Source organism: Oncorhynchus masou, chromosome 14 (genome assembly GCF_036934945.1).
Source record: "Oncorhynchus masou masou isolate Uvic2021 chromosome 14, UVic_Omas_1.1, whole genome shotgun sequence".
Taxonomy (NCBI): Eukaryota; Metazoa; Chordata; class Actinopteri; order Salmoniformes; family Salmonidae; genus Oncorhynchus; species Oncorhynchus masou.
The window spans coordinates 17,146,079-17,170,328 of record NC_088225.1 but is presented as its reverse complement, the minus strand read 5'-3'; the positions used below and the strand labels follow the sequence as shown (position 1 = coordinate 17,170,328).

The window sequence follows — 24,250 nt, the reverse complement described above, 5'->3', positions numbered from 1 at the left end:
AGCTTCTCTTGTACTATTTCATATTTATCTTGTTTCTTGCATTTTACGCAAGTATTTATTTTTGTATTTGGCGTCCTCTTCTTTTCCTCCCCCTCTCCTCCTTCCTTTTTCTTCGAGAAGTCGTGTTGGGAGTCTTTTTTTCTTGGTTTGAACTTTGACCCCATTGTTGTTGTTGGTGGTTTCTCTTGAGGGGTTCAACACTCCCATGACACCCCCCCCAAAATGACCCCCCCCCCAAAAAAGAAAGCGAACAGGGACTCAGAAAAAGGCGAGAAGGTTCTATTAAAATAATCTCTATTTTTCTACTGTTGACTGTGTGCGTCTGTCCTCCGCCATGTCTCAGCAGCTCCGTAGTGTAGTGACCTACAGCACCTTCTCTCTGGCTCTGTCATCCTTCCAGCAGATCCTACAAGAGTCTTTTCTCGTGTTACCAACAGCACTTAGTTTAGTTTACTTGTTGTTTTTTTCTTCTTCAGTAAAGTCTGTATCTCTTGATTATTAACTTAATAATTTATTTATAAATGTAATACACATATAGTACCTTTGTTAGAGTTTACAGACTGGGCTAATTCTTACTGAACCCCAAGCTGCAAAAATTCACAGTTTTTATACAGAAAATAAATAAATGAATAAATATGACAACAAATCAGAGGCATATGGCAGGTGGTATGATGGGAAAGTACAGCAGCATGTTGCACCACCAAAACTGTGGAGCCAAACTGTCAAAACCGAAAGGAATCATGAATCAAATTTCAATCAAAACCCTCCCTTTCAGTGCACCACCCTCATCACCCATCCCCACCCATAAAAATCACTCAGTCTCTAAGGACAATCTGCCCCATTCTCCCAGTACAACCATTTACTCCAAAGGAACCCAACAAACCCCTTTAGACTCTCTCAACAATGGTAGATGGGAAAATCATGCAGTTGAATGAAATAAAATCATCAATCTCTATAAAGATGGAAACTCATCCTGGCCTATGGTATATTAGAGACCTGGGTGGGGGCCTCCCTGCCTTCGCTCCCCCGGGCTCTGCTCTCAGGGCTCCCTCATACTGGTGTGGTGCGGCGGTTGGCTGTGTTGGTGTTGGCCGAGTCTTTTTCCTTCTGAATACAGTTGTGGACCTGCAGGAAGGTATGGTCCCTCTCCGAGTTGTAGGTGGCGGTCGGCGTGCCCCCGGCCTTTAGGGTGTCCCGGGGCAGCGTGTACATGGAGATCTCTGTAGAGGGTAGCGCGCTGAAGCCCTTGAGGCCCACAGGCGAGGTGTCGCGGGAGTGCGAGGGGTCTGTGGACCGGGAGGAGGAGCGCGAGCGGCGTCGGTAGCGGTAACGGTAGGATGGGATGCGTGTGATGGCCGAGGCCTGGAGGTAGTCGGCAGCCCTGGCCCCTGCCCGGAGCTGCCGATGGCGGTCAATGAACATGTGGGCTGCCAGGACGCCCACCATCTCAGCCATTATGAAGGACAGGGCTCCGAAGTAGAAGGACCAGCCGTAGGAGTAGCTGTTCTTCTTCGAGTCGCTCTTAGAGGGGTCCCCTGCGTTGGCTGATATGTACACGATGATCCCGATGATGTTGCTCAGGCCTGAGGGAGGAGGAGGAGGGGGGAGAGTTGGGGAGTTGGAGGGGCGAGATGAGAGAGCAGAAATTATGCAATCGGTTAAGACAGGACATATATCTTTTCTAGGCATACCACATACGCAGTAGTCTGAGTGCATCTATCCACCACAGTGAATACGCCATTACCAAGACAAACCTTTTCAGACAAGTACCACAGACTCACCAAAGGATAATGTACATACATACTGTATTTCTCACTGTCAAAAATATGACTGAATACGAACCAGAAATATGACCCAAGCCAGAGCCTCTGCCCTTATAGTGTTTAAGAACAAAGACTGAGATCCTCAGTCAGATCAGTTGCACATAACATGATCATTCATCTGATTCACATAGGGATCACATCCTATGATAGGGATAATAGTCATATACTCATATACACTGAGTGCACAAAACATTAGGAACACCTTCTCATTCTATAACATAGACTGACCAGGTGAATCCAGGTGAAAGATATGATCCCTTATTGATGTCACTTTTTAAATCCACTTCAATCAGTGTAGATGAAGGGGAGGAGTCAGTTTAAAGAAGTATTTTTAATCCTTGAGACAGTTTAGACATGGATTGTGTGTGTGCCATTCAGAGGGTGAACGGGCAAGACAAAATATTGAAGTGCCTTTGAATGGGGTACAGTAGTAGGTGCCAGGCGCACCGGTTTGAGTGTTTCAAGAGCTACAGCGCTGCTGGGTTTATCACACTTAACAGTTTCCTCTGTGTATCAAGAAAGATCCTTCACCCAAGGGACCAGCCAACATGACAGAACTGTGGGACTCACTGGAGTCACCATGGGCCAGAATTCCTGTAGGACACTTTCAACATCTTGTAGAGTCCATGCCCCATCAAATTGAGGCTGTTCTGATGTTGATGTCTAATGTTTTGTACACCTAGTGTATATATATCTACTTTAACTGTAGAGTTTCGTCACGGATAGAGAGAGAGAAGTGTGTGACTTAGTAGAGCTGGGATGATGGATCATTGGGAAAGTATGTCAGGGACACCATATTTTTAGAGTTGAATCCCAATGGGAAGCTTCTAGCCCAGCACCCAGATCAGGAGAAAATAAGTGGATAAAGAGGGAAGAATGGAGTGCGTGACTTGTGGCTGCTGCTGAGTGGAGGCTGAGAGCTGACTGAGGAGTTGCAGTACTGGGGATGACCAGCAGAGAGAGAGAGACTGCTTGTGCACTGCACCTTAGCTGGATTAGTCAACAGTCTCTTCTTTGCTGGACTTACATTCATCTGCACAACTGTTCTATGTAAGTGAACCATAATAACATTGCATTTTAGTGACTAAAAAGTAGTGACTGAAAACATTTGCATCTGTGTACACTTTGTATCAATGAAACCAAATCATTTAAAGCTAGTCTCCCCAATTTAACCCCTACTATCCCTCTCCACCATAGTAACTGTTTCTCTCTTTCCTTTTCCAAGTCTTCCTTCCTCTCTTCCTCTACCTGCCCTAGATACACACCCCTTCCTCTCTCTCCTCCCCTCTCTTCTCCTCTCTCTTCCTCTCTCTTCCTCGTTCTTCTCCTCTCACTTCCCCTCTCTTTTCCCCTCTCTTCTCCACTCTCTTCCTCTCTCTTCTCCTCCCTCTTCCTCTCTCTTCCTCTCTCTCTTCCCCTCTCTTCTCTTCACTCTTCCTCTCGCTTCTCCTCTCTCTTCCCCTCTCTTCTCCTCTCTCTTCCTCTCTCTTCTCCTCTCTCTTCCCCTCTCTTCTCATCTCAATTCCTCTCTCCTCCTCTCTCCTCCTCTCTCTTCCCCTCTCTTCTCCTCTCTATCTCTTCCTCTATCTCTTCCTCTCTCTCTCTTCCTCTCTCTTTTCCCCTCTTTCGCCCCCTCTTTCTTCCACTCTCTCTTCCTCTCTCTCTTCCTCTTTCTCTTCCCCTCTTTCTCTTCCCCTCTTTCGTCCCCTCTTTCTTCCACTCTCTCTTCCTCTCTCTCTTCCTCTTTCTCTTCCCCTCTTTCTTTTCCCCTCTTTCGCCCCCTCTTTCTTCCACTCTCTCTTCCTCTCTCTCTTCCTCTTTCTCTTCCCCTCTTTCGTCCCCTCTATCTCCTCCTCTCTCTCTTCCTCTCTAGACTCACCTGCAGACACAAAGAAGATCCCTGCGCTGAGGATGATGTTGTGGCGTGACTTGTAGAACTCGCTGGCAGCTATACACAGGCCTCCCATGAAGAGCAGGATGACACTGAGGATGGGGAAGATGCTGGAAGCTCGCACCGCACCTGAGAACAGATAGAGGACAGGAGAAGAGGAAAATAAAAGAGAGGGGGGAGGGGGGCAGGGGGTTACATAGGGATAGAGAAGAAGAGAGAGATAGGATAAATAAAATGGTAAATATAGAGAGAGAGATAGGAGAGGAAGAATAAGAGCGGGGAACAATGAAAAATGAGGGAGAGAAGAGAGAATGTAAATTAGACTCCCAACATCAGCTCCCTATCTGAGCCACATCATAATCAACACTCCATCAGCGCTGTGAAAGTCTTGATCAACACCAGCCAGTGAGTGTATCCCCTCAGTGAGCCTCAGTTACCCAACTTTATGTAATCACGCCACCTGACTACACACAACACAACACTCAGTTAGCACACACAGCTCCCCAGATTGGAGCGTTGCATTACGCCATATCATGTAGTGCAAATGACATTAACTCCACCAGAGCTCCAGGGGCCTAGCCTGTGGGGGAATGGGTGGCGAAGCTCTTCAAACCAAGCTCACGTCCTTGGCTGATACTGGTACGGATGACAGAGTTAGAACTGAAGAGTTGAGGTACGGAAGACAGAGCAAGAACAGAAGGGTTGAGGTACTGATGACAGAGCTAGAACTGAAGGGTTGAGGTACTGATGACAGAGTTAGAACTGAAGGGTTGAGGTACTGATGACAGCGCTAGAACTGAAGGGTTGAGGTACTGATGACAGGGTTATAACAGAAGGGTTGAGGTATTGATGACAGAGTTAGAACTGAAGGGTTGAGGTACTGATGACAGAGTTAGAACTGAAGGGTTGAGGTACTGATGACAGAGTTAGAACTGAAGGGTTGAGGTACTGATGACAGCTAGAACTAAAGGGTTGAGGTACTGATGACAGGGTTATAACAGAAGGGTTGAGGTATTGATGACAGAGTTAGAACTGAAGGGTTGAGGTACTGATGACAGAGTTAGAACTGAAGGGTTGAGGTACTGATGACAGAGTTAGAACAGAAGGGTTGAGGTACTGATGACAGAGCAAGAACAGAAGGGTTGAGGTACTGATGACAGAGTTAGAACAGAAGGTTGAGGTACTGATGACAGCTAGCACTGAAGGGTTGAGGTACTGATGACAGAGCAAGAACTGAAGGGTTGAGGTACTGATGACAGAGCAAGAACTGAAGGGTTGAGGTACTGATGACAGAGTTAGAACTGAAGGCTTGAGGTACTGATGACAGAGCTAAAACTGAAGGGTTGCTGTACTGATGACAGAGCTAGAACTGAAGGGTTGAGGTACTGATGACAGAGCTAGAATTGAAGGTTTGAGGTACTGATGACAGAGCTAAAACTGAAGGGTTGCTGTACTGATGACAGAGTTAGAACTGAAGGCTTGAGGTACTGATGACAGAGCTAAAACTGAAGGGTTGCTGTACTGATGACAGAGCTAGAACTGAAGGCTTGAGGTACTGATGACAGAGCTAAAACTGAAGGGTTGAGTTACTGATGACAGAGCTAGAATTGAAGGGTTGAGGTACTGATGAGCATTAAGGTGTTGAGGATGGAACCCACAGGTGAGACTGAATGTGGTGCTGAGGTCTATAGAGCATAGAGGAAATACTTCAACCTCCTCAGGTCACCCGTGCCCATCCTTCCTTCCTTCTTCCTTATGCCTCCCTCCTCTCTCACTCCCACATCCTCCCTCTCCTCATATTCTCTCTCTCCTGTTTAACTTGCACACTTAAACTTTCATCAGGCTGGTTACATTTTTTCCACCACTTTTTCACTACTTCACCTTGCCTCTCCGCGCTGCTGCCACCTCAGCACTTTCCCCAGCTTCTCCCCAAAATGCTGACGCCGTCGCCAGGGCTGGGTGGCTGCGCGCTGAACTCTGCCGCCTGCACCTCCGCGGGGACCCGGGGCTCCTGGCGGCCCAAATGCCTTCCCTGCCTACCTGCTGCCCGCCTCCCTCCCTTCCCCTCTCATCCTTCCCCTATACCCTAACGCGCCACATCACACATCACACAGCCTCCAATCCCCTCCATGCACGGTAGGGGAGAGGAGAGCCACGGTGAGCCCACAGGCACCCTGGGAGATGGCAGTAGCAGCAGCAGGCCGACAGCTGAGGAGGACTGGGCCAAGTGGTGGCCACAGCTGGCTGGGTCACCATCACTCACTCACCCTCCACTGGGCCCACAACAGTAACTACAGTAAGACTGGAGACAGGAGAGACTGAGAAGGCCCTGTAGGGTACTGAGGATGGATGTTCATCAAGACTGTATTGATACTGTATGTGGTTATGGAGTTATGTATTACTAGTAGGAAGTGTAATTTGTGTTTTATGCCATTATTATTTGAAGTGCTGTATCTCTTCATCTCTCTCTCTCTCTCTCTCTCTCTCTCTCTTACCCTCTCCCGCTCTCTCTCTCCCTCTCTCTCTCTCCCTCTCTTCATCTCTCTCTCTCTCTCTCTCTCTCCCTCTCTTACCCTCTCCCGCTCTCTCTCTCTCTCTCTCTCTCTCTCTCTCTCTCTCTCTCTCTCATCATCTCTCTCTCTCTCTCTCTCTCTCTCTCTCTCTCTCTCTCCCTCTCTTACCCTCTCCCACTCTCTCTCCCTTTCCCCTTCTTTCTCTCTCTCCATCCCTTCATCCTCCTCCTCTCCCTGTCCTTGGAGCAGAGGGAGTAGTGGGGTGTAGAGTTACAGGTGGCGTGGTGATTAAAGATGAAGTTGTCCTGGGAGTTGACCCTGCTCTTTTGTCCCCCTTCTCACACCTCCCTCTCCTCCCTCCATCCCTCCAATCCGGCTCACGTTAACCCTGGAGATATTAAAATTGCCCGTCACTCTACATTACCTGGGAGAGGGCAGAGGGGCTCTTTCTCATCCATCAGCTTCATTTCCACCGACAAAAGAGGGATAAAGGGCCAGACAAATTGTATTGATTGTTGACAGAGAGAGTTTTTAATACTGCAGCTCCCAAGGTGACGCCAATGTGAAGGAAACCTCAGAGAGAGAGTGAGAGAGAGAGAGAGAGAGAAGAGCCAGCTCAGTGGTTGCTGGGTAAGTTTGCCACGTTGCGTATAAAAAAACTGCACATTAGGCTGAGTTGAATAATTTAGCTCTTTGGTATGTTCAGCTATCATTTGGGCCTTGTTAAAAAACGAATGTCATTCTTTATTAAATGCATTGCTACATTTAATGGGCTTTGAGTCAAAGATTTAAGAACCACTTACTGGACTGAGAAGCAGCTGGACTCCCAGGCAGAACTCCCTAGGTTATGACCGCAGGGGGAACTCTTGAAAGCAACTAATGTATAGACTTTCGATGGGGAGCTTTTCAAGGGCAAGAGAATGGTATCAGTCAGCCCAGAGTGCCTATGTATTCTCTTTATATTACCCACCATGCTTAGCAGCACACTCCAAAGTGCACTGACCTTCACAGTAACCTCCCAGCATGCTGTGCCTTCCCTCGGTTCAGGCTGCCGTTTACTGCCCCTGGGTTTGGCTGAGCACGCTCTACCTACGAAACGAAGAAAGGTTGGGGTCCCTGCAGATTTATTATGCCAGAACTCACTCTATTTTACTGTAATGTTGAATATGTGGGTGAAGTGTTCGCTTAGTGGATGTATGAAATTCAGACAGGCGTTTCTATGATGGCTCATGTTCCTTCGTTCCAGTGAGGGCATGAGTGAGGGCTGGAGATGGAAATTCTCGGAGGGAGACGGAGAGATAACTATGCCCCAAGGCAGTGAGTGCTGCTACCTCCACCCAGTGAAAAACACCTCAGTGTTGCCAAATATAGGAAGTTTCATATCTTCTTTGGTTCTTTTAAGCGTCTGTCAGGGGTTTGGCTCCTGCCTGGAGGGGTGTGTTTTAACATGGCAGATAACCTGCGGGACGCTGGACAGACAGACCGTGTTCTCCAGCTGAGTATAGGATTGATTATCACAGTTAGTGAAGGTTCCTCTCCACAGTCATGCCAGTGTGATGTGTGGCTAACAGTAGTAAGATTTGTGTGAGTGAGAGTAGATGGATTTCGGATTGAGAAACAGCAGTTGTGTTTGAACAGCTCAATTCAGAGCATAATTCTGATAAGCTTTCCCTAAACTTCCCAGGTGTAATGAAACACATACAGTACACTCACTGTAACAGCTCAACATAATCTATGAACCAACAACACACCGTATGCCAACTAAGTGTCCTGTGATTAGTTATCCTACTGTGGCAGGTACAGTAATATCCCATTATCTGAGTAGGACATTATTCTGACTTTGGGCTGCTGGGAGGTGGCTGTGGGGACTCTCTCATCTCTCAGAAATATTGTCTCTCAGAAATCTATCAAGCTGGAAAACAATGACCCTGTCTAAATGAAAGTGTTGACCTCTCTGCTGATAGCCAGAGACAGTGGCGACCTCGGTTGTGTCTTGTGTTTCTGAAGTCCCTCTTGGCGACATGAAAGGCGGAGCGCTAATCGAGAATGCGCTCTGGAGCCCTGTGATTATCAGCCAGGTCACCGTTTTGATTTGGGTCGAGGTCACTATCACAAAGAGCCTCGCCAGGGCCCACTTCTGTCTGTGTGGGTATCCTGGGATCTATTTGGGGAGAGGCATCTCTGCCTCCTCACCTCGTCCCCCCCCCTGTGTTCTCGCTAAGCCCAAAGCGTTACCCGTCAGGCTGGTTATTAAAGTAGTGACACACAGCAGCCCTATGCTATCCTATCCTTTATCAGCTCCACTACCACATACCCTCCTATCCTTTATCAGCTCCACTACCACATACCCTCCTATCCTTTATCAGCTCCACTACCACATGCCCTCCTATCCTTTATCAGCTCCACTACCACATTCCTATCCTTTACAGCTCCACTACCACATACCCTCCTATCCTTTATCAGCTCCACTACCACATACCCTCCTATCCTTTATCAGCTCCACTACCACATACCCTCCTATCCTTTATCAGCTCCACTACCACATACCCTCCTATCCTTTATCAGCTCCACTACCACATACCATCCTATCCTTTATCAGCTCCACTACCACATACCCTCCTATCCTTTATCAGCTCCACTACCACATACCCTCCTATCCTTTATCAGCTCCACTACCACATGCCCTCCATGCTGCCTCATTAGACAGACAGAAAGCAGTCCTGCCTGGGATGGATGTGTCCCTGTCCCTGCCTGTCATTGTTCCTATTAGGATGGGAAAGGCATAGTGATGACTGATAGTGGCTTGTTAGAGCTGCCCTACCCCGCTTTGCCGCCTATCTGTGAGTGCCAGTGTGCGTTCCAGTGTGCGTGCCAGTGTGCGTTCCAGTGTGCGTGCCAGTGTGCGTTCCAGTGTGCGTTCCAGTGTGCGTGCCAGTGTGCGTGCCAGTGTGCGTTCCAGTGTGCGTTCCAGTGTGCGTTCCAGTGTGCGTGCCAGTGTGCGTTCCAGTGTGCGTGCCAGTGTGCGTTCCAGTGTGTGTTCCAGTGTGCGTGCCAGTGTGCGTTCCAGTGTGCGTGCCAGTGTGCGTGCCAGTGTCCGTCCAGTGTGCGTTCCAGTGTGCATGCCAGTGTGCGTTCCAGTGTGCGTGCCAGTGTGCGTGCCAATGTGCGTTCCAGTGTGCGTGCCAGGCTGCCCGCAGAGATACAGAGCTGGTGTGCTCTGTATTGATTGGCACAACTACAGTTTAGGCTGGCACCTGGTCAGCGGCAGTGGCAGTCCTGAACACTGACTCACCCCGTTCTTACACACGACTTCACACAGACTATTGTACACATATGTAACACATCAGTGTCTTTACAGTATCTAACCACCTCTCCACACATGCTGATCACCTCATAATGAAGTAGTCGGGGAGAGGGGGGTAAGGTGAGCCTTTGTTTACATTCTGCATCTCTCCATCAAGGGAAATATAGTATTCATTCTAATAAAGATATCTACATATATTTCAGGATGTTGCGTATCCCTAGAAATAATTAGAATTCATGTAAACCTTACAGTTTTGAAAACAAAACTTGTCCAAAACAACTGGTCTCATAGCACAACTTACTCCGGGTACGGGGTAAATTTAGCTGCTACAAATGTCTGTACTGAATGAAATATTACCACAACCTTTTTAAAATCAGGTCTATTTTTATTTCCCAAACACAATTCAACACAATCACAATCACTGTTTTGTATTTGAATCATTTTAAGAATCTTTTAAGACAGGCTGAACACCTAACAAACACTTTTAACATAGGCCCTGTTGTTACTTCATATCCAATTCATAATTCCTTGCATTATGCCTGGAAAGAAAACTTTTCAATTTGCTCAACTTACCATTGGCTCAACTTACCCCAAGGCAAACATGACTATATTAGCCCACACAGCTACAAACCTCCAACACAATAAATTCATTTGACTTGGTGAAAATCTGTTTTTTGGACCGAACTTGCTTACCACTTTTTACATGTGTTTTCTTCCTTCATATACTCCATGAAATGATGACCTCTTCCTAAATATTTGGTCAAATGAGACATTTTGTGTATGGTGACGTAGAAACAATGGTGGCTCAACTTACCCCATTCTCCCCTACCAACACTACCCAACACAGCTCTAGAGTGACTCACAGTGACTCACAGCCAGGGATCACTCTATTGCATTAACGCCACATAACACATATTCACATTTAACATCATGTCCATTTACCAGTACACTACCAGTTAATGGCTTCAGCATATAAACCAAATAGTATGTTGTACACACACACAAAAACGCACGCATGCATGAACGCGCACACACACACACGTACATACACCAATAAATATGCAGCTCTCTTGACAAAGGCATCTCTTTGAACCTTCTTCTCTTCTCTCTTCTCTCTTCTCTCTCATTGACAGCGTTGTGAGAGGAAATTAGCATTGGCTCTTAATCAGCCTCCCCCAGCACTGAATGTGCTGATGTGCAGGACAGGGTCATGCTAATCAGGTGCCTCAGCTCCCAGGCACATTGATTTAAAACTACAAACACTTATTAATACAGGCCCGCCCTCCTCCTCCTCCTCAATACTCAGCCTCAACCAAGAAGCCTCCTGCAGGAGGCTGGTGAGGGGAGGATGGCTCATAATAATGCCTGAAATGGAATGGTATCAAACACATGGAAACAGCGTGTTTGCTGTGTTTAATACCATTCCATTTACGCCGTTCCAGCCATTACTATCTTCCTGTCCTCCCAAATGACTGTGTCACCAGCCGCTTGTGACACACATATGCTCACAAAGTTATTATATGCCCTCAGAGTTGCACACAAGCATGTGTATGCATACTCTCACACCACCCCTATACACGTACACTCTCTATATGCACACAGACAAAGTTCATTTTTCTCAATTTTTTTCTCACATGGAAAAGTACTGTACGACATAGGCCTAAAGTGGGCTGCATGCTCTCTGACACTGCAGTCCCCCACTGAATATCGCTCTGTCATACTAACATAACATATCACACAGCTAAATCCCTATCCACACACACCCCTCACACACTCATCCACACACGGACTGGTCACTGGAGCACGGTGGAAAAGAATCTGGGCCACCCGACACATTGAAGTTCCTTCACATGACAGGACTGCTCAGACAATTAAAGACCACATTTCAATTACTGTAATTACCCTCCACTCCACTGCTGATGTCCCCATAGATCAGGCCTGCCCGTCTGCCTGCCTGCCTGCCTGACAGCACTGTGCCATAGCTAGCTGCTCTGGGTTAGCTTAGCACCAACAGCCCAGAATCACTACTCCCTCTCTGTTAGCTTAGCATTAACACAGTAACCTACATAATCACTGCTGTCTGTGTTAGCTTATCTTAGCCTTAGCATTTACACAAACAGCAAAGTAGCCCATAGACTACCACAGGGTAGAGGAGGCCCTATTAGTTTGAACAAACTGAACAGTAACCCTGCTTAATCTGTTAGCTAGCTTATCAGCCAGAAAAGCATGATCAGTAGCCCAGAGCACAGGGAAGAGGAAGCTCAATTTAAAATTAGCCTGGTACAACAGTGAATGGCATGATAGCACAGAGAGATGCTCCAATACATATGGATAAGAATGGTAATACTGTGGTTTATGTCACGATACGCCACTGTTAGCATAGTACCACAGCACGGACTAACATGGGTCAATACAGAGAAACCCTGCATTCAATGTGGATATGTCAATGTGTGTGTGAAGGAAGGCTAACAAGTGTCCATATGCAGTCACAAATAACGGTTGTGTAATCTCTGTGTTACTGTCCTTTTGTTCACGAGATACTGTACATTCTCTCACCTCTAAGTTTATAAGAGGAGGCTTCCATATTTCCAGCCTTAATGAGATGTGTAGTCAGAGCGCTGGTAATTGCTCGCTCCACCAGGCCACTAAAATTATTTCCTTTTCCTTAATGGGCCTGTATGTGTTTGCGTATCTATCGATGGACTCCATATCTGTCGCCTAGGCCACCACTGTTACACAGCTACACTGTGACATCTCTCTCCAGCTACCTAACACCACACAATAAATCCAAGCGGACAGTCATAGTAATAATAGTCTGTAATAGAATCTCTTTAAGCCTGTCACTCATGATTAACACATTATCCTGATGACTATCCTCTACCGAGGCAGTGGACGTCATGTGGTGTGACCCTCCCTCTGGTCCAATGGCTGTGACCATGGTCCATGGTCCTGGCCTCAGGTGGAACCGGCGTGACCCACCAGGGCTCAGGGCCGAGCGACCGGCTGTCCATCCCCCCTCTGGAGTTGGTCTGGAACTCCCATGCTGGGCCACAACCAATGATCTCCCTAATGTCGCCTACACCCCCCATCACCCCACCGTCCCCACTGTCCCACCCCTGCTGCCCTACATGCAAGCCCCCTGTGTGTGTCCTACCCCAGACCCATTGATTTTATTGGGCCAGATCAGGCCAGAATCCAGCCCCCCTCTGTATTAACTATGTAGCTCATCATACCATGCTCTGACCCCTAGTGAACCCTGGCTAGAATCCACAAACATGAGACATCTTTACCACAGACTGCCATCGTTGTCACTACTGACAGAACATCCACTATAGCTACAACAAGACTCACAACGTATTTTCTACTCAATCTGACTCTCTGTCTCTGTCTCTCTCGCTCTCTCTCAGTATCTCTCTCGGTATCACTTTGTCTGTATTGCTCCGTCTGTATCTCTCTCTCTGTATCTCTCTCTCTCTGTATCTCTCTCTCTCTCTGCATCTCTCTCTCTCTCTCTGTATTGCTTTGTCTGTATTGCTCCGTCTGTATCTCTCTCTCTCTCTGTATCTCTCTCTCTGCATCTCTCTCTCTGTATCGCTTTGTCTGTATCGCTCCTTCTGTATCTCTCTCTCCCTCTCTCTCTGTATCTCTCTCTCTGTATCTCTCTCTGTATCTCTCTCTCTCCTCTTTCTCTCTCTCTCAGTATCTCTCTCGGTATCGCTTTGTCTGTATTGCTCCGTCTGTATCTCTCTCTCTCTGTATCTCTCTCTCTCTCTGCATCTCTCTCTCTCTCTCTGTATCGCTTTGTCTGTATCGCTCCATCTGTATCTCTCTCTCTCTGTATCTCTCTCTCTCTGTATCTCTCTCTCTCTCTGTATCTCTCTCTTTCTCTTTCTCTCTCTCAGTATTTCTCTCGGTATCGCTTTGTCTGTATCGCTCTCTCTCTCTGTATCTATTTCTCTCTGTATCTCTCTCTCTGTATCTCTCTCTCTCTGTATCTCTCTCTCTGCATCTCTCTCTCTCTGTATCGCTTTGTCTGTATCGCTCCTTCTGTATCTCTCTCTCCCTCTCTCTCTGTATCTCTCTCTCTTTCTCTTTCTCTCTCTCTCAGTATCTCTCTCGGTATCGCTTTGTCTGTATTGCTCCGTCTGTATCTCTCTCTCTCTGTATCTCTCTCTCTCTCTGCATCTCTCTCTCTCTCTCTGTATCGCTTTGTCTGTATCCCTCCATCTGTATCTCTCTCTCTCTCTGTATCTCTCTCTCTCTGTATCTCTCTCTCTCTCTCTGTATCTCTCTCTCTCTCTTTCTCTCTCTCTCAGTATCTCTCTCGGTATCGCTTTGTCTGTATCGCTCCGTCTGTATCACTCTCTCTCTCTGTATCTACTTCTCTCTGTATCTCTCTCTCTGTATCTCTCTCTCTCTGTATCTCTCTCTCTCTCTCTCTCTGCATCTCTCTCTCTCTGTATCGCGTTGTCTGTATCGCTTTGTCTGTATCTCTCTCGCTCTCTCTCTCTCTCTCTTTCTCTCTCTCTGTATCACCCTCTCTGTATCTCTCTCTCTGTATCTCTCTCTCTCTCTCTCTCTCTCTGTATCTCTCTCTCTCTCTCTGTCTCTCTCTGTATCTCTCTCTCTTTCTCTCTCTCTTTCTCTCTCTCTGTATCTCTCTCGCTCTCTCTCACTCTCTCTCTTTCTGTATCTCTCTTTCTGTACCTCTCTGTTTATTTCTGTATCTCCCTCTGTATCTCTCCCTGTATCTCTCTCTTTCTGTATCTCTCTCTCTCCGTATCTCTCTCTCTCTCTCTTTCTGTATCTCTTTCTTTATCTCTCTCTATGTGTAAGTGTGGTTATCACAGTAATGTATTTAGGTGTTCTAGTTCCTCCTGCATCAACTGTTTCTTGCATAACTGGGTGTTTTCTTTTACTCCTCTCTTCTCTCTCTTTCTCTCTCTGCTGCTTAGCGCCCAGTACAGTAGTGGATGATGGGAGCTCGGACCAGGCATGATCTACAAACCCACTGGCGCTTTAGTATGCCTCAGCTGGGTTATATAACCGTGTGTGGATGTGTGAACCGCCTGGCTATGGGGAGAGCCGAGGATTCAGTCACTACTGCAAAGCAGCTTGCTACTGTGTGTGTGTTTGGGGATGTCTGTGTGTGCTATGTGTGTGTCTGTGTCTGTGTGTCTATGTCGGTGTCTGTCTGTGTGTGTTCAAGTATGGGGGAGGGGTGGTGCACGTACGTATTCAAGAACATTCTGTGCCTTTCTTCTGTATATGTCAGATTTGCTCACTTCCAATACTGGTGTAGGCTGGTGTACTGTGAGCTAGCAGGTGCTGAATCACAGGATTACATACATCATAGACGAGTCCCCTCAGTCTGAGTGTGAACTCCCTCTGATGTCACTTCCTGTGGGTTTTTACCTGAGGTGACATAATCTCTATTGCATAACCCTTCCCCTTTCGTTCTACCCTGTAAGTGGCTGGCATACTCTCTCTCTCTGGTCTCTCTCCAGATGCTCTGTGCAACACCTCATTATGGAAATACCAGCTGTGTGTCCTCCACTAAAGTCAAATGGGCTAAGTATATAAACGAATTCCCTTCACAGACCACATCATCCTGGCTACGATGAAACAGGAGATAGTAAAGCCACAGTATGACATCCACCTCTCTCTGAACCTGTCCCAATGTGGCCCACTGTACCCCCATGACCTCACCCTGCCCGAACTTCACAGAAAATAACACACAAATGTAACACAAACATACAAACGCAGACACACAGACACACTGAGTGGACTGAATGGGGGCTCACTTTGTCACTAAAGTACAGAGGAACAACTCCAGACTAAAAAGACATGCCAGTCACAGAGGGGTGTTCGGGGAGAGAGAGGGAGATAGAGGCCTGACCTATATAGGAAGGAGGCTGAAATATTTATGGATGTGAGTGTCCTAATTGGCAAGCAACTGGGAGCACTGTGGCCCTCTCGTCAAATCGCAGAGCAGGAAGCAGTTAAAACACATGCACACACACGCACGCAGACACACACACACACACACACACACACACACACACACACACGCGCGCGCGCGTGTGCATGGGTGCATGGTCTGAGGTCCGCAGTGTCACCTCGCCCCTGCGCCCCTGTCAAGGCCAGTGACTTCGGGCACCTTGTTAAGGACCAGCTTCGCTAGGGCTGATCCGGCTTCATTAAGGCTTCATCATCGTTAGAATCATTACCAGAGCTGTTATCATAACCATCCTCTCTGGCACATATGGACGAGCACAGTCGCTCAGAGCGTTAAGTCAAACACAGACTAATTGGTTAGGCTTCATCTCCAGGACTGGCAGTAACACGTTCTCCTCTTCTCTAAGAGCGGGCTTCAATTACTGTCTGTTTTGATGGAGACCAGGAGATGAACACAACCTGAATCCAGTTCAGCTGAGCATCACTGGGTGGGGGAAGTGAGGGGTCAAATTTCTGGAGCATTGTTAAACAGGCGTGGGGCCGAGGCACTGCTCGTAACATGGAAATGTGTGTTAATCAATTGGATCAAAGCACTGATCCACCCAATGGGTTGTTTATGGTAAAATGACATTTTCCTTTTCCTATATTTTGAGAGAACTGTTCAGGGGGAAAATGAGGGGACCCTGCAGCACTTTTTGAATGTACTAGGTCAATATGCAGAGGTAGTGTTAGTTTAACTCATTTGTTTGAAACTCTCAATACTGTGTTGAAACTGTGTATTGTTCTATGAAAATAAACAAAACCCATCATTTGGGTTTGAGCATTGTAGACATCAAAGTCTCACACTCACAGGAATCTTGTGAGATGCGGGCGACATGTTTTGATCCCAGTTAGTCCCAAGAGAAACATTAAATAGGGAGTGGAAAGGCTATCCTTAGAAGGGCTATTCAACTACAGTGTGTTCTTATTGGGGACAAATTGCAGTGTTTGTGACACTCCCTTCTAACAATCCTCATAGAGGGAAACAGAAGGCATGACCATGTTCCAGAGTGTCTTTCAGGAATGGGGTCATAAGAGGTCATAGCCAATTTAGAGACCTGAGCTTAAAAACTTAATCTAAACGCATCCGAGAAGTTTAATATATAAAACTTTTATAAACTTGAAATGATAGTTTGTAAACTTGATACACAGACAATGAATGCAATATCTATCATATTGAAAATGAATATATAAATATTGAATTTTAATATTCAATTAAATGTAAATTTCATTTTAAAACTGAAAGCAATATTCACTCAATTCAGTTTCAAATCATGAAATACAAGTTTGTGCATTACAAATTCAAAAATATTACATTCAAATTCAATACACTAATACAAATTCTAAATTATGGAATTTGGCATGGTAGCCTAGTGGTTAGAGCTGTTGGACTAGTAACCGGAGGGTTGTAAGTTCAAACCCCTGAGCTGACAAGGTACAAATCTGCTGTTCTGCCCCTGAACAGGCAGTTAACCCACTGTTCCTGTTCCGTCATTGAAAATAAGAAATTGTTCTTAACTGACTTGCCTAGTTAAATAAAGTTAAAAATTCAAATACAATCTGTTGGCATTGAAATCATGTAATTTTAGGATTATTACCGCAGTTTGTTTGACACTCATTTCCATGTCTTGCAGTGAGGAAAACAGAGCACAAATCAATGTGGTGAGTTTACAGAGGACTGTAATAGTGAACGTTACGTTCCACATGGCAGGCAGTAAAACAGCCAGGAGAGGGGGAGTTCAGACCAGACAGACAGGCACTCACTAAAAGCAGGATACAGTTTAGAGATTTATAAAATAACACACAGGCCCACCAGAACTACTGTCACTGTATTGACTGTCAGGGGCTGGGTGGGAAAGTGGGCTCAGGTATTAAATATGAACAAGTTGTCAGTGGAAGTAAGAGGACACATTTTTGGCTGATTTCTGTCCCACCTTGTCACCTGATTGAAGGTTACCTCATATTAAATACTACCCTCTCTTAACAAGATTAGAAACTACACAGTTGTACATTTGTGTAGTATTTGTGTAGTATTTACACTATTCACTACAATACAGTATCAAATGCGCAGATGGGATGTCCAGACCACACTATCCCTTGAGGCTCACTGTTTCCTCTGTACTGTAAAAGTGAAAGCCAAAGAGAGGAGACTCACGTAAGAAGTACTCAGAGGGGTCCGCTTCATAGTCCGTGTCCTCAGGAAAGTGATCTATCTGTTTACACATCCCTTTAAAGTTCCCTGGAGGAGAAACAAGAGAGAAAACACACAGGGTCAGAAAAGCAGTCACAGAGGTAAATAATAATAGAACCAAGAGAAACGCCATGGTAACACAAAGCGTGACCTGAGTAAGTTCCAACCCATGTAGTTATGAGTGTACGTGTAACTGCCAAAATAAAGGAAACACCAACATAACATAACAACATAAAGAAAGGGCTTGTGAGATCCACAGGAAGATTTGAATAGAACGGATGAATTATTATGGAGCAACACAGCACTTAAGTGAAGGTATTGTACGCCTGCAGGAAGGAAGGGATGGTGAGACACGAGAGGAGGTCAAGTGATGAAGGGAGGAGGGATGGATGAATGTGTGTTTTGGGGATACCTAGAGCACGGAGGAATGGAGGAGGATGTGGATCCAGTTCCGGTGTGTGAAACATATGGGCCAGTGATTTGTTTGTGTGGGCAGCAGAGAGATGAATATATAATGAGTGATAGGATCCTGGACATTTAGTCATTACATCCATTCTAGATGGCTGCCGTTTTGCAAGCTCTGACCCAACTTAGCTATTTTGTGATTTTTTTGTTGTATATATACATATATATATATATATTACATTTACCCCTTTTTCTACCCAAGTACGTGGTATCCAATTGGTAGTTACAGTCTTGTCTCATCCCTGCAACTCGCGTACGGACTCGGGAGATGAGAGGGTCGAGAGCCATGCGTCCTCGAAAACAAGATCCAACCAAGCCGATCCAACCAAGCAAAACTTCTTCCTGACACAATGCCCACTTAAGCCAGAAGCCAGCCACACCAATGTGTTGGAGGAAAGACCGTACACCTGGTGACCGTGTCAGCGCATGCCCGCCACAGGAGGCACTAGAGCGCGATGGGACAAGGACATCCCTGCCAGCCAAACCCTCCTCTAACCCAGATGATGCTGGGCCAATTGTGCGCCGCCCCATGGCTCTCCCGGTTGCGGTTTTTATCTGATAGGATAATAATATGTGCCAAAACCGAAGTTGCACCCCTGCCTGTACATACGTATGTACGTATGTACGTATGTACGTATGTACGTATATGTATGTACGTATGTACGTATGTACGTATGTATGTATGTATGTATGTATGTATGTATGTATGTATGTATGTATGTATGTATGTATGTATGTAATTGTAACACACAGCAATGTTAGGAAACATGATGATGAAACATAAGCACCAGGGACTGGGTTTCCCTAGGCCAGGCAGCACATGCCCTGGTCTGGCTTTGGTGGTCATGCGAGCCTGAGGTTGCTAGTCAGAATGGAGGCCTCTCCGGCAGCAGGTGGCGGCTTGTAAACAAGAGTGGCACAGCTGGTGAGACCTGGAGCGGCTCCAACTGCTGTGCAATGGGAACCTCATCTCCTAATGCTCATTCATTTGTCTGACGCCTCAGTGCCCAGGCTGCCAAGTCACTCGCTCTGCCCTTTCAGGAAGCAGCCTGCCTGGCCTTCTTTTCTCCATACCTTCATCCCTCCATTCCTCCATGCTGTGGTACCACAGAAGCCTGCCTGGCCTGTCCTTCTTTTCTCCATACCTTCATCCCTCCATTCCTCCATGCTGTGGTACCACAGAAGCCTGCCTGGCCTGTCCTTCTTTTCTCCATACCTTCATCCCTCCATTCCTCCATGCTGTGGTACCACAGAAGGTCCATACGTGATGGGGTCACTCAAGGTCGCACGGCGAAGGAATCACCCAAAACAGAGGTCATTACTGCACCCCTGCTGCCGAGGAGGAAACAGACGAGGAGGAAGCAGACGCCGGGGCTTGTGATTGGGCCAGATTACTGTCTCATTAACTTATTCATCTCCTTGTCCCTCCAGTGACTGTCTAATTAGGTGAACAGGTGTTTGTTAGCTGGGTGCCAGGTGTTGCCGAGGAGAAGATGGCGGGAAGGCAGGATGGGTGCCGCGGGTGTGGCTGGGTGGGGTGCTGGTTTTGTGAATGGACCCCACGTACGGAGAACGGACCCCCGGCGAGAACTGCTCGGATATGAGAGCGACTGGTGTCTGAAGGAAGAGCTATCAAACAGAGTTAACACTGCTCTTCCTTCTGTGCACACTGTGTTTGGGGTAGAGCACACAGAAGGCTGAGGGGAGACAGTGTTTAATACCACAGAGGTGGTATCTGTTAACTGTCTGGGGTAGTTAAGGTTTCATCAGAGGAGAGGTTGTTGTGATTGTTCCAATGTCATTGAGTTTTGACCGAGCGGTTGGCAGAGGCCTTGCTAGGCTGGAGTTGGGCCGCAGCAGAGGAGTGTGGGAACCTCCGTGTGAAACACACACTAATCCTTCCTCGGTGGACAGAGTCCAAAGTGCTGACGGTGTGTGTGTGTGTCCACTTCTCTCTCACCTTCCCCAGCTCTGGCTCATAATCAAAAAGCACTCATTGATTTCCATCAACAAGCTCTGCGGCAATTAACAAGAGAGGGGGAGGAATATATGGGAAAGAGGGAGAGGCAGAGGAAGGGCAATGAACAGAGAGAATGTTGAAGTCCAGAAGAGAGGGGGAGGAATATATGGGAAAGAGGAAGAGGCAGAGGAAGGGCAATGAACAGCGAGAAGGCTGAAGTCCAGAAGAGAGGGCGAGGAATATATGGGAAAGAGGAAGAGGCAGAGGAAGGGCAATGAACAGAGAGAAGGCTGACGTCCAGAAGAGAGGGGGAGGAATATATGGGAAAGAGAGAGAGGCAGAGGAAGGGCAATGAACAGAGAGAAGGTTGAAGTCCAGAAGAGAGGGGGAGGAATATATGGGAAAGAGGGAGAGGCAGAGGAAGGGCAATGAACAGAGAGAAGGCTGAAGTCCAGAAGAGAGGGGGATAGATCTGCTTCCATTGTCACACTTTCATCATTTTTGGATCGAAACTCATAGGCCTAAAAAGCACATCAAACTCAGTGTGGGACTCTTACCACCACTGACATCACAGTACAGCCACTGAGCCTCCACAATAAATAACATCTATCAAGAAGTGGGTCAAATGCAGTGAAGGAGAGAAATAAGGAATTTCCTGAACTCTTTCATTTCACATCCATTTCAATAAGGATACGACTGTTTATGTAGTTACACAGCAGAGTCGGCACGGAGTTGTCGGAACAAAACGTATAACATTGAGAACACAGAATCCACCCACAGTGCAACACGTGTCTTTGTCTTATCAACAGTTGACATCACAGAGTGGGAGAATGGTGTAGTTAGCTGGCTGTCCCGTCCACAGTTGTGTCACTTGTTCATGCAGCTGCAGAGAGTAGCCTATTGGGGGAACCACTTCAATTAGTGCGCTGAAAGATTTATGTGACACTTAGCCGCTCCAAACTGTCATTTTCTTGTCAGACATGTCAACTCAGCACGCTGGTAAATGTTTCATACTAACATTATTATTTTTCAGAAACCTCCCGTACAAAAGTGTGTGACCGTGGGAAGGGTGAAGGGTGGAGGGGGAGATGGGGAGAGAAGGGAGGAGGAAGGGAGGAGGAGGGGGAGGGGGGGGGGAGAAGGGGAGAGAAGGGAGGAGGAGGGGTGGAGGGGGAGAGGGGGAGGAAGGGAGGAGAGGGAGGAGAGAAGGAGGGTGGAGGGGGCGAAGGGGGGAGAGGGGGAGGAGGAGGGCGGAGGAAGGGGGAGGAGGGCAGAGGGGGGAGAAGGGGAGGGAAGGGAAGGGAGGGAGGAGGAGGGTGGAGGGGGGAGAGGAAGGGAGGAGAAGGCCGGAGGGGGGAGAGGGGGAGGAGGGGGGCGGAGGAAGGGGGAGGAGGGAGAGTAGGGGGCAGAGGGGGAGGCCAAACTGGCAGGGGACTCACAACAGGTGTCTGGTGGGTCACGACATCTTCAATCAGCATTTAAAGACAGGCCATAGTATCCACTATGTTACCTCTATCTGAGGGTTGCTCATTATAGCAAGCTGTAGTACTACAAGAGCATCATGTCAGTACATACTCAGCTCTGTTGAAAGTGCTTGGTGTTAAAAAGCAATCGAGGCATTGCAAGTATAGCTAGCCTTCTAACTGGGCGTATAAGTCTTGTGCTAATCATTTATAAAGCAGTTAGCATTAAGAGCAGAGCCAGGCAATGGGACCAACCCACTGGGTCCCATCAGCTGGCTCCATACTAGGGATCAGCGCTGGACTTTCTCAATCACCATAACGACCACTGGCCACCATGACCCCTACTGTGGGGATGAGCTATGGCCTAACACCTAGGTCCTTTCCTGTCCTCCCTGCCCCACACTGCCATAAAGCACTTCAATACTAGAGCAGACCAGGGGAGACTGAGATCCATTCAGGAGAGGAGAGGAGGAAGAAGGGAAGAGGGAGGTGGACAAGGTCAAGTGAGTGGGGCTGGTGGGTGGGTGTAGATTTACAATCACCCATCTCACAGAGGCTCCTAGTCTGCTCAGCACCTGGATTTTCCGGTCGATGTGCCCCCATTTTCTGTTCCCTGGAGATGGGTGTATAGTATGTATCCAAGGTTGTGTCTTCATGGGGAGATTCCAGTGATGAGGCTGTGATTTGTAAATTGGCCTCTGCTCTGGGGAGTCCTACTCTATTGGCAAGACCGTCATGTTGGGATCATCATTCTGAATAAAAATACTCATATTGAAATCAATACATTCCAAGGTCGGGGTTAACTGTTAAAGAATCACACAGAGGTACTTTTTGCAATGCTATTGAAGCCACTAACACAACCACCGCTGCCTTCTGGTTATCTCCTCAAGCTAGAGTGAGAAAAGTAAAATTTTTCTCTCTGGATTCTTGGCACTGGTGCTTTAGATTTTTATTTATCATTTATATATTTATTTTTTTACCCCCTTTTCTCCCCAATTTCATGGTATCCAATTGTTTAGTAGTTACTGTCTTGTCTCATCGCTACAACTCCTGTATGGGCTCGGGAGAGACATGCGTCCTCTGAAACATAACCCAACCAAGCCGCACTGCTTCTTAACACAGCACGCATCCAACCCGGAAGCCAACTGCACCAATGTGTCGGAGGAAGCGCCGTACAGCTAGCGACCTGGTCAGTGTGCATTGTGCCCGACCCGCCACAGGAGTTGCTAGTGCGTGATGAGACAAGGATATCCCTACCGGCCAAACCCTCCCTAACCTGGAGGCCAATTCGCCCCACGGATCTCCTGGGAACAGCTGGCTGCAACAGAGCCTGGGCTCGAACCTAGGGTCTTTAGTGGTACAGCTCGCACTGCGAGGCAGTGCCTTAGACCACTGCGCCACCCGGGAGGCCCTTGCTTTGGATTCTTTTGACGGTTTAAGTCTCTTTCTGTGTCTCTCCCCTTCTTACTACTTTCCCCATCTCTTTCTCTCTTCTCTCTCTTTCTTTCTGTGTCTCTCCCCTCTCTCTTACTCTCTTTCCCCCCCTCTCTTTCTGTGTCTCTCCCTCTCTCTTACTCTCTTTCCCCCTCTCTTTCGGTGTCTCTCCCCTCTCTCTTACTCTCTTTCCCCCTCTCTTTCTGTGTCTCTCTCTCTCTCTCTCTCTCTCTCTCTCTCTCTCTCTCTCTCTCTCTCTCTCTCTCTCTCTCTCTCTCTTACTCTCTTCCCCCTCTCTCTCTCTCCCTCTCTCTTACTCTCTTTGTCCCCCTCTCTTTCTGTGTCTCTCCCCTCTCTCTTACTCTCTTTTCCCCCTCTCTTTCTGTGTCTCTCCCCTCTCTCTTACTCTCTTCCCCCCTCTTCTCTTTCTGTGTCTCTCCCTCTCTCTTACTCTCTTTCCCCCTCTCTTTCTGTGTCTCTCCCTCTCTCTTACTCTCTTTCCCCCCTCTCTTTCTGTGTCTCTCCCCTCTCTCTTCTCTCTTCCCCCTCTCTTTCTGTGTCTCTCCCCTCTCTCTCTTTTCCCCCTCTCTTTCTCCCCTCTCTCTTTCTCTCTCTCTCTCTCTCTCTCTCTCTCTCTCTCTCTTCTCTCCCCTCTCTCTTACTGTCTCTCTTTCTGTGTCTCTCCCTCTTACTCTCTTTCCCCCTCTCTTTCTGTGTCTCTCCCCTCTCTCTTACTCTCTTTCCCCCTCTCTTTCTGTGTCTCTCCTCTCTCTCTTACTCTCTGTGTCTCTCTCTCTTTCTGTGTCTCCCTCTTTCTTACTCTCTCTCCCTCCCCCCCTCTCTTTCTGTGTCTCTCCCTCTCTCTTACTCTCTTTCCCCCCCTCTCTTTCTCTCTCTCTCTCTCTCTCTCTCTCTCTCTTTCTGTGTCTCTCCCCTCTCTCTTACTCTCTTTCCCCCTCTCCTTCTGTGTCTCTCCCTCTCTCTACTCTTTCTGTGTCTCTCCCCTCTCTCTCTCTCTCTCTTTCTGTGTCTCTCCTCTCTCTTACTCTCTTTCCCCCTCTCTCTCTCTCTCTCTCTCTCTCTCTCTCTCTCTCTCTCTCTCTCTCTCTCTTCTGTCTCTCTCCCTTACTCTCTTACTCTCTTTCTGTGTCTCTCTCTTTCTGTGTCTCTCCCCCTCTCTTTCTCTCTCCCCTCTTCTCTCTCCCCCTC

At 47.4% G+C, this 24,250-nt stretch overlaps 1 protein-coding gene across 1 annotated transcript in view; it reads right to left on the bottom strand.

The window, feature by feature from the left end:
• Positions 1-252: 252 nt before the first annotated feature.
• LOC135554395 (voltage-dependent calcium channel gamma-2 subunit) overlaps positions 253-24,250 on the bottom strand; it is an 83,152-nt gene continuing 59,154 nt past the window's right edge. The window contains exons 2-4 of the mRNA XM_064986688.1: positions 17,684-17,767; positions 3,703-3,843; positions 253-1,583 (exon numbers count right to left, since the gene is read on the bottom strand). Of these exons, the coding sequence (XP_064842760.1) occupies positions 1,051-1,583; positions 3,703-3,843; positions 17,684-17,767 (758 nt within the window). The 3' untranslated portion in view covers positions 253-1,050. The remainder of the gene's footprint in view (positions 1,584-3,702; positions 3,844-17,683; positions 17,768-24,250) is intronic.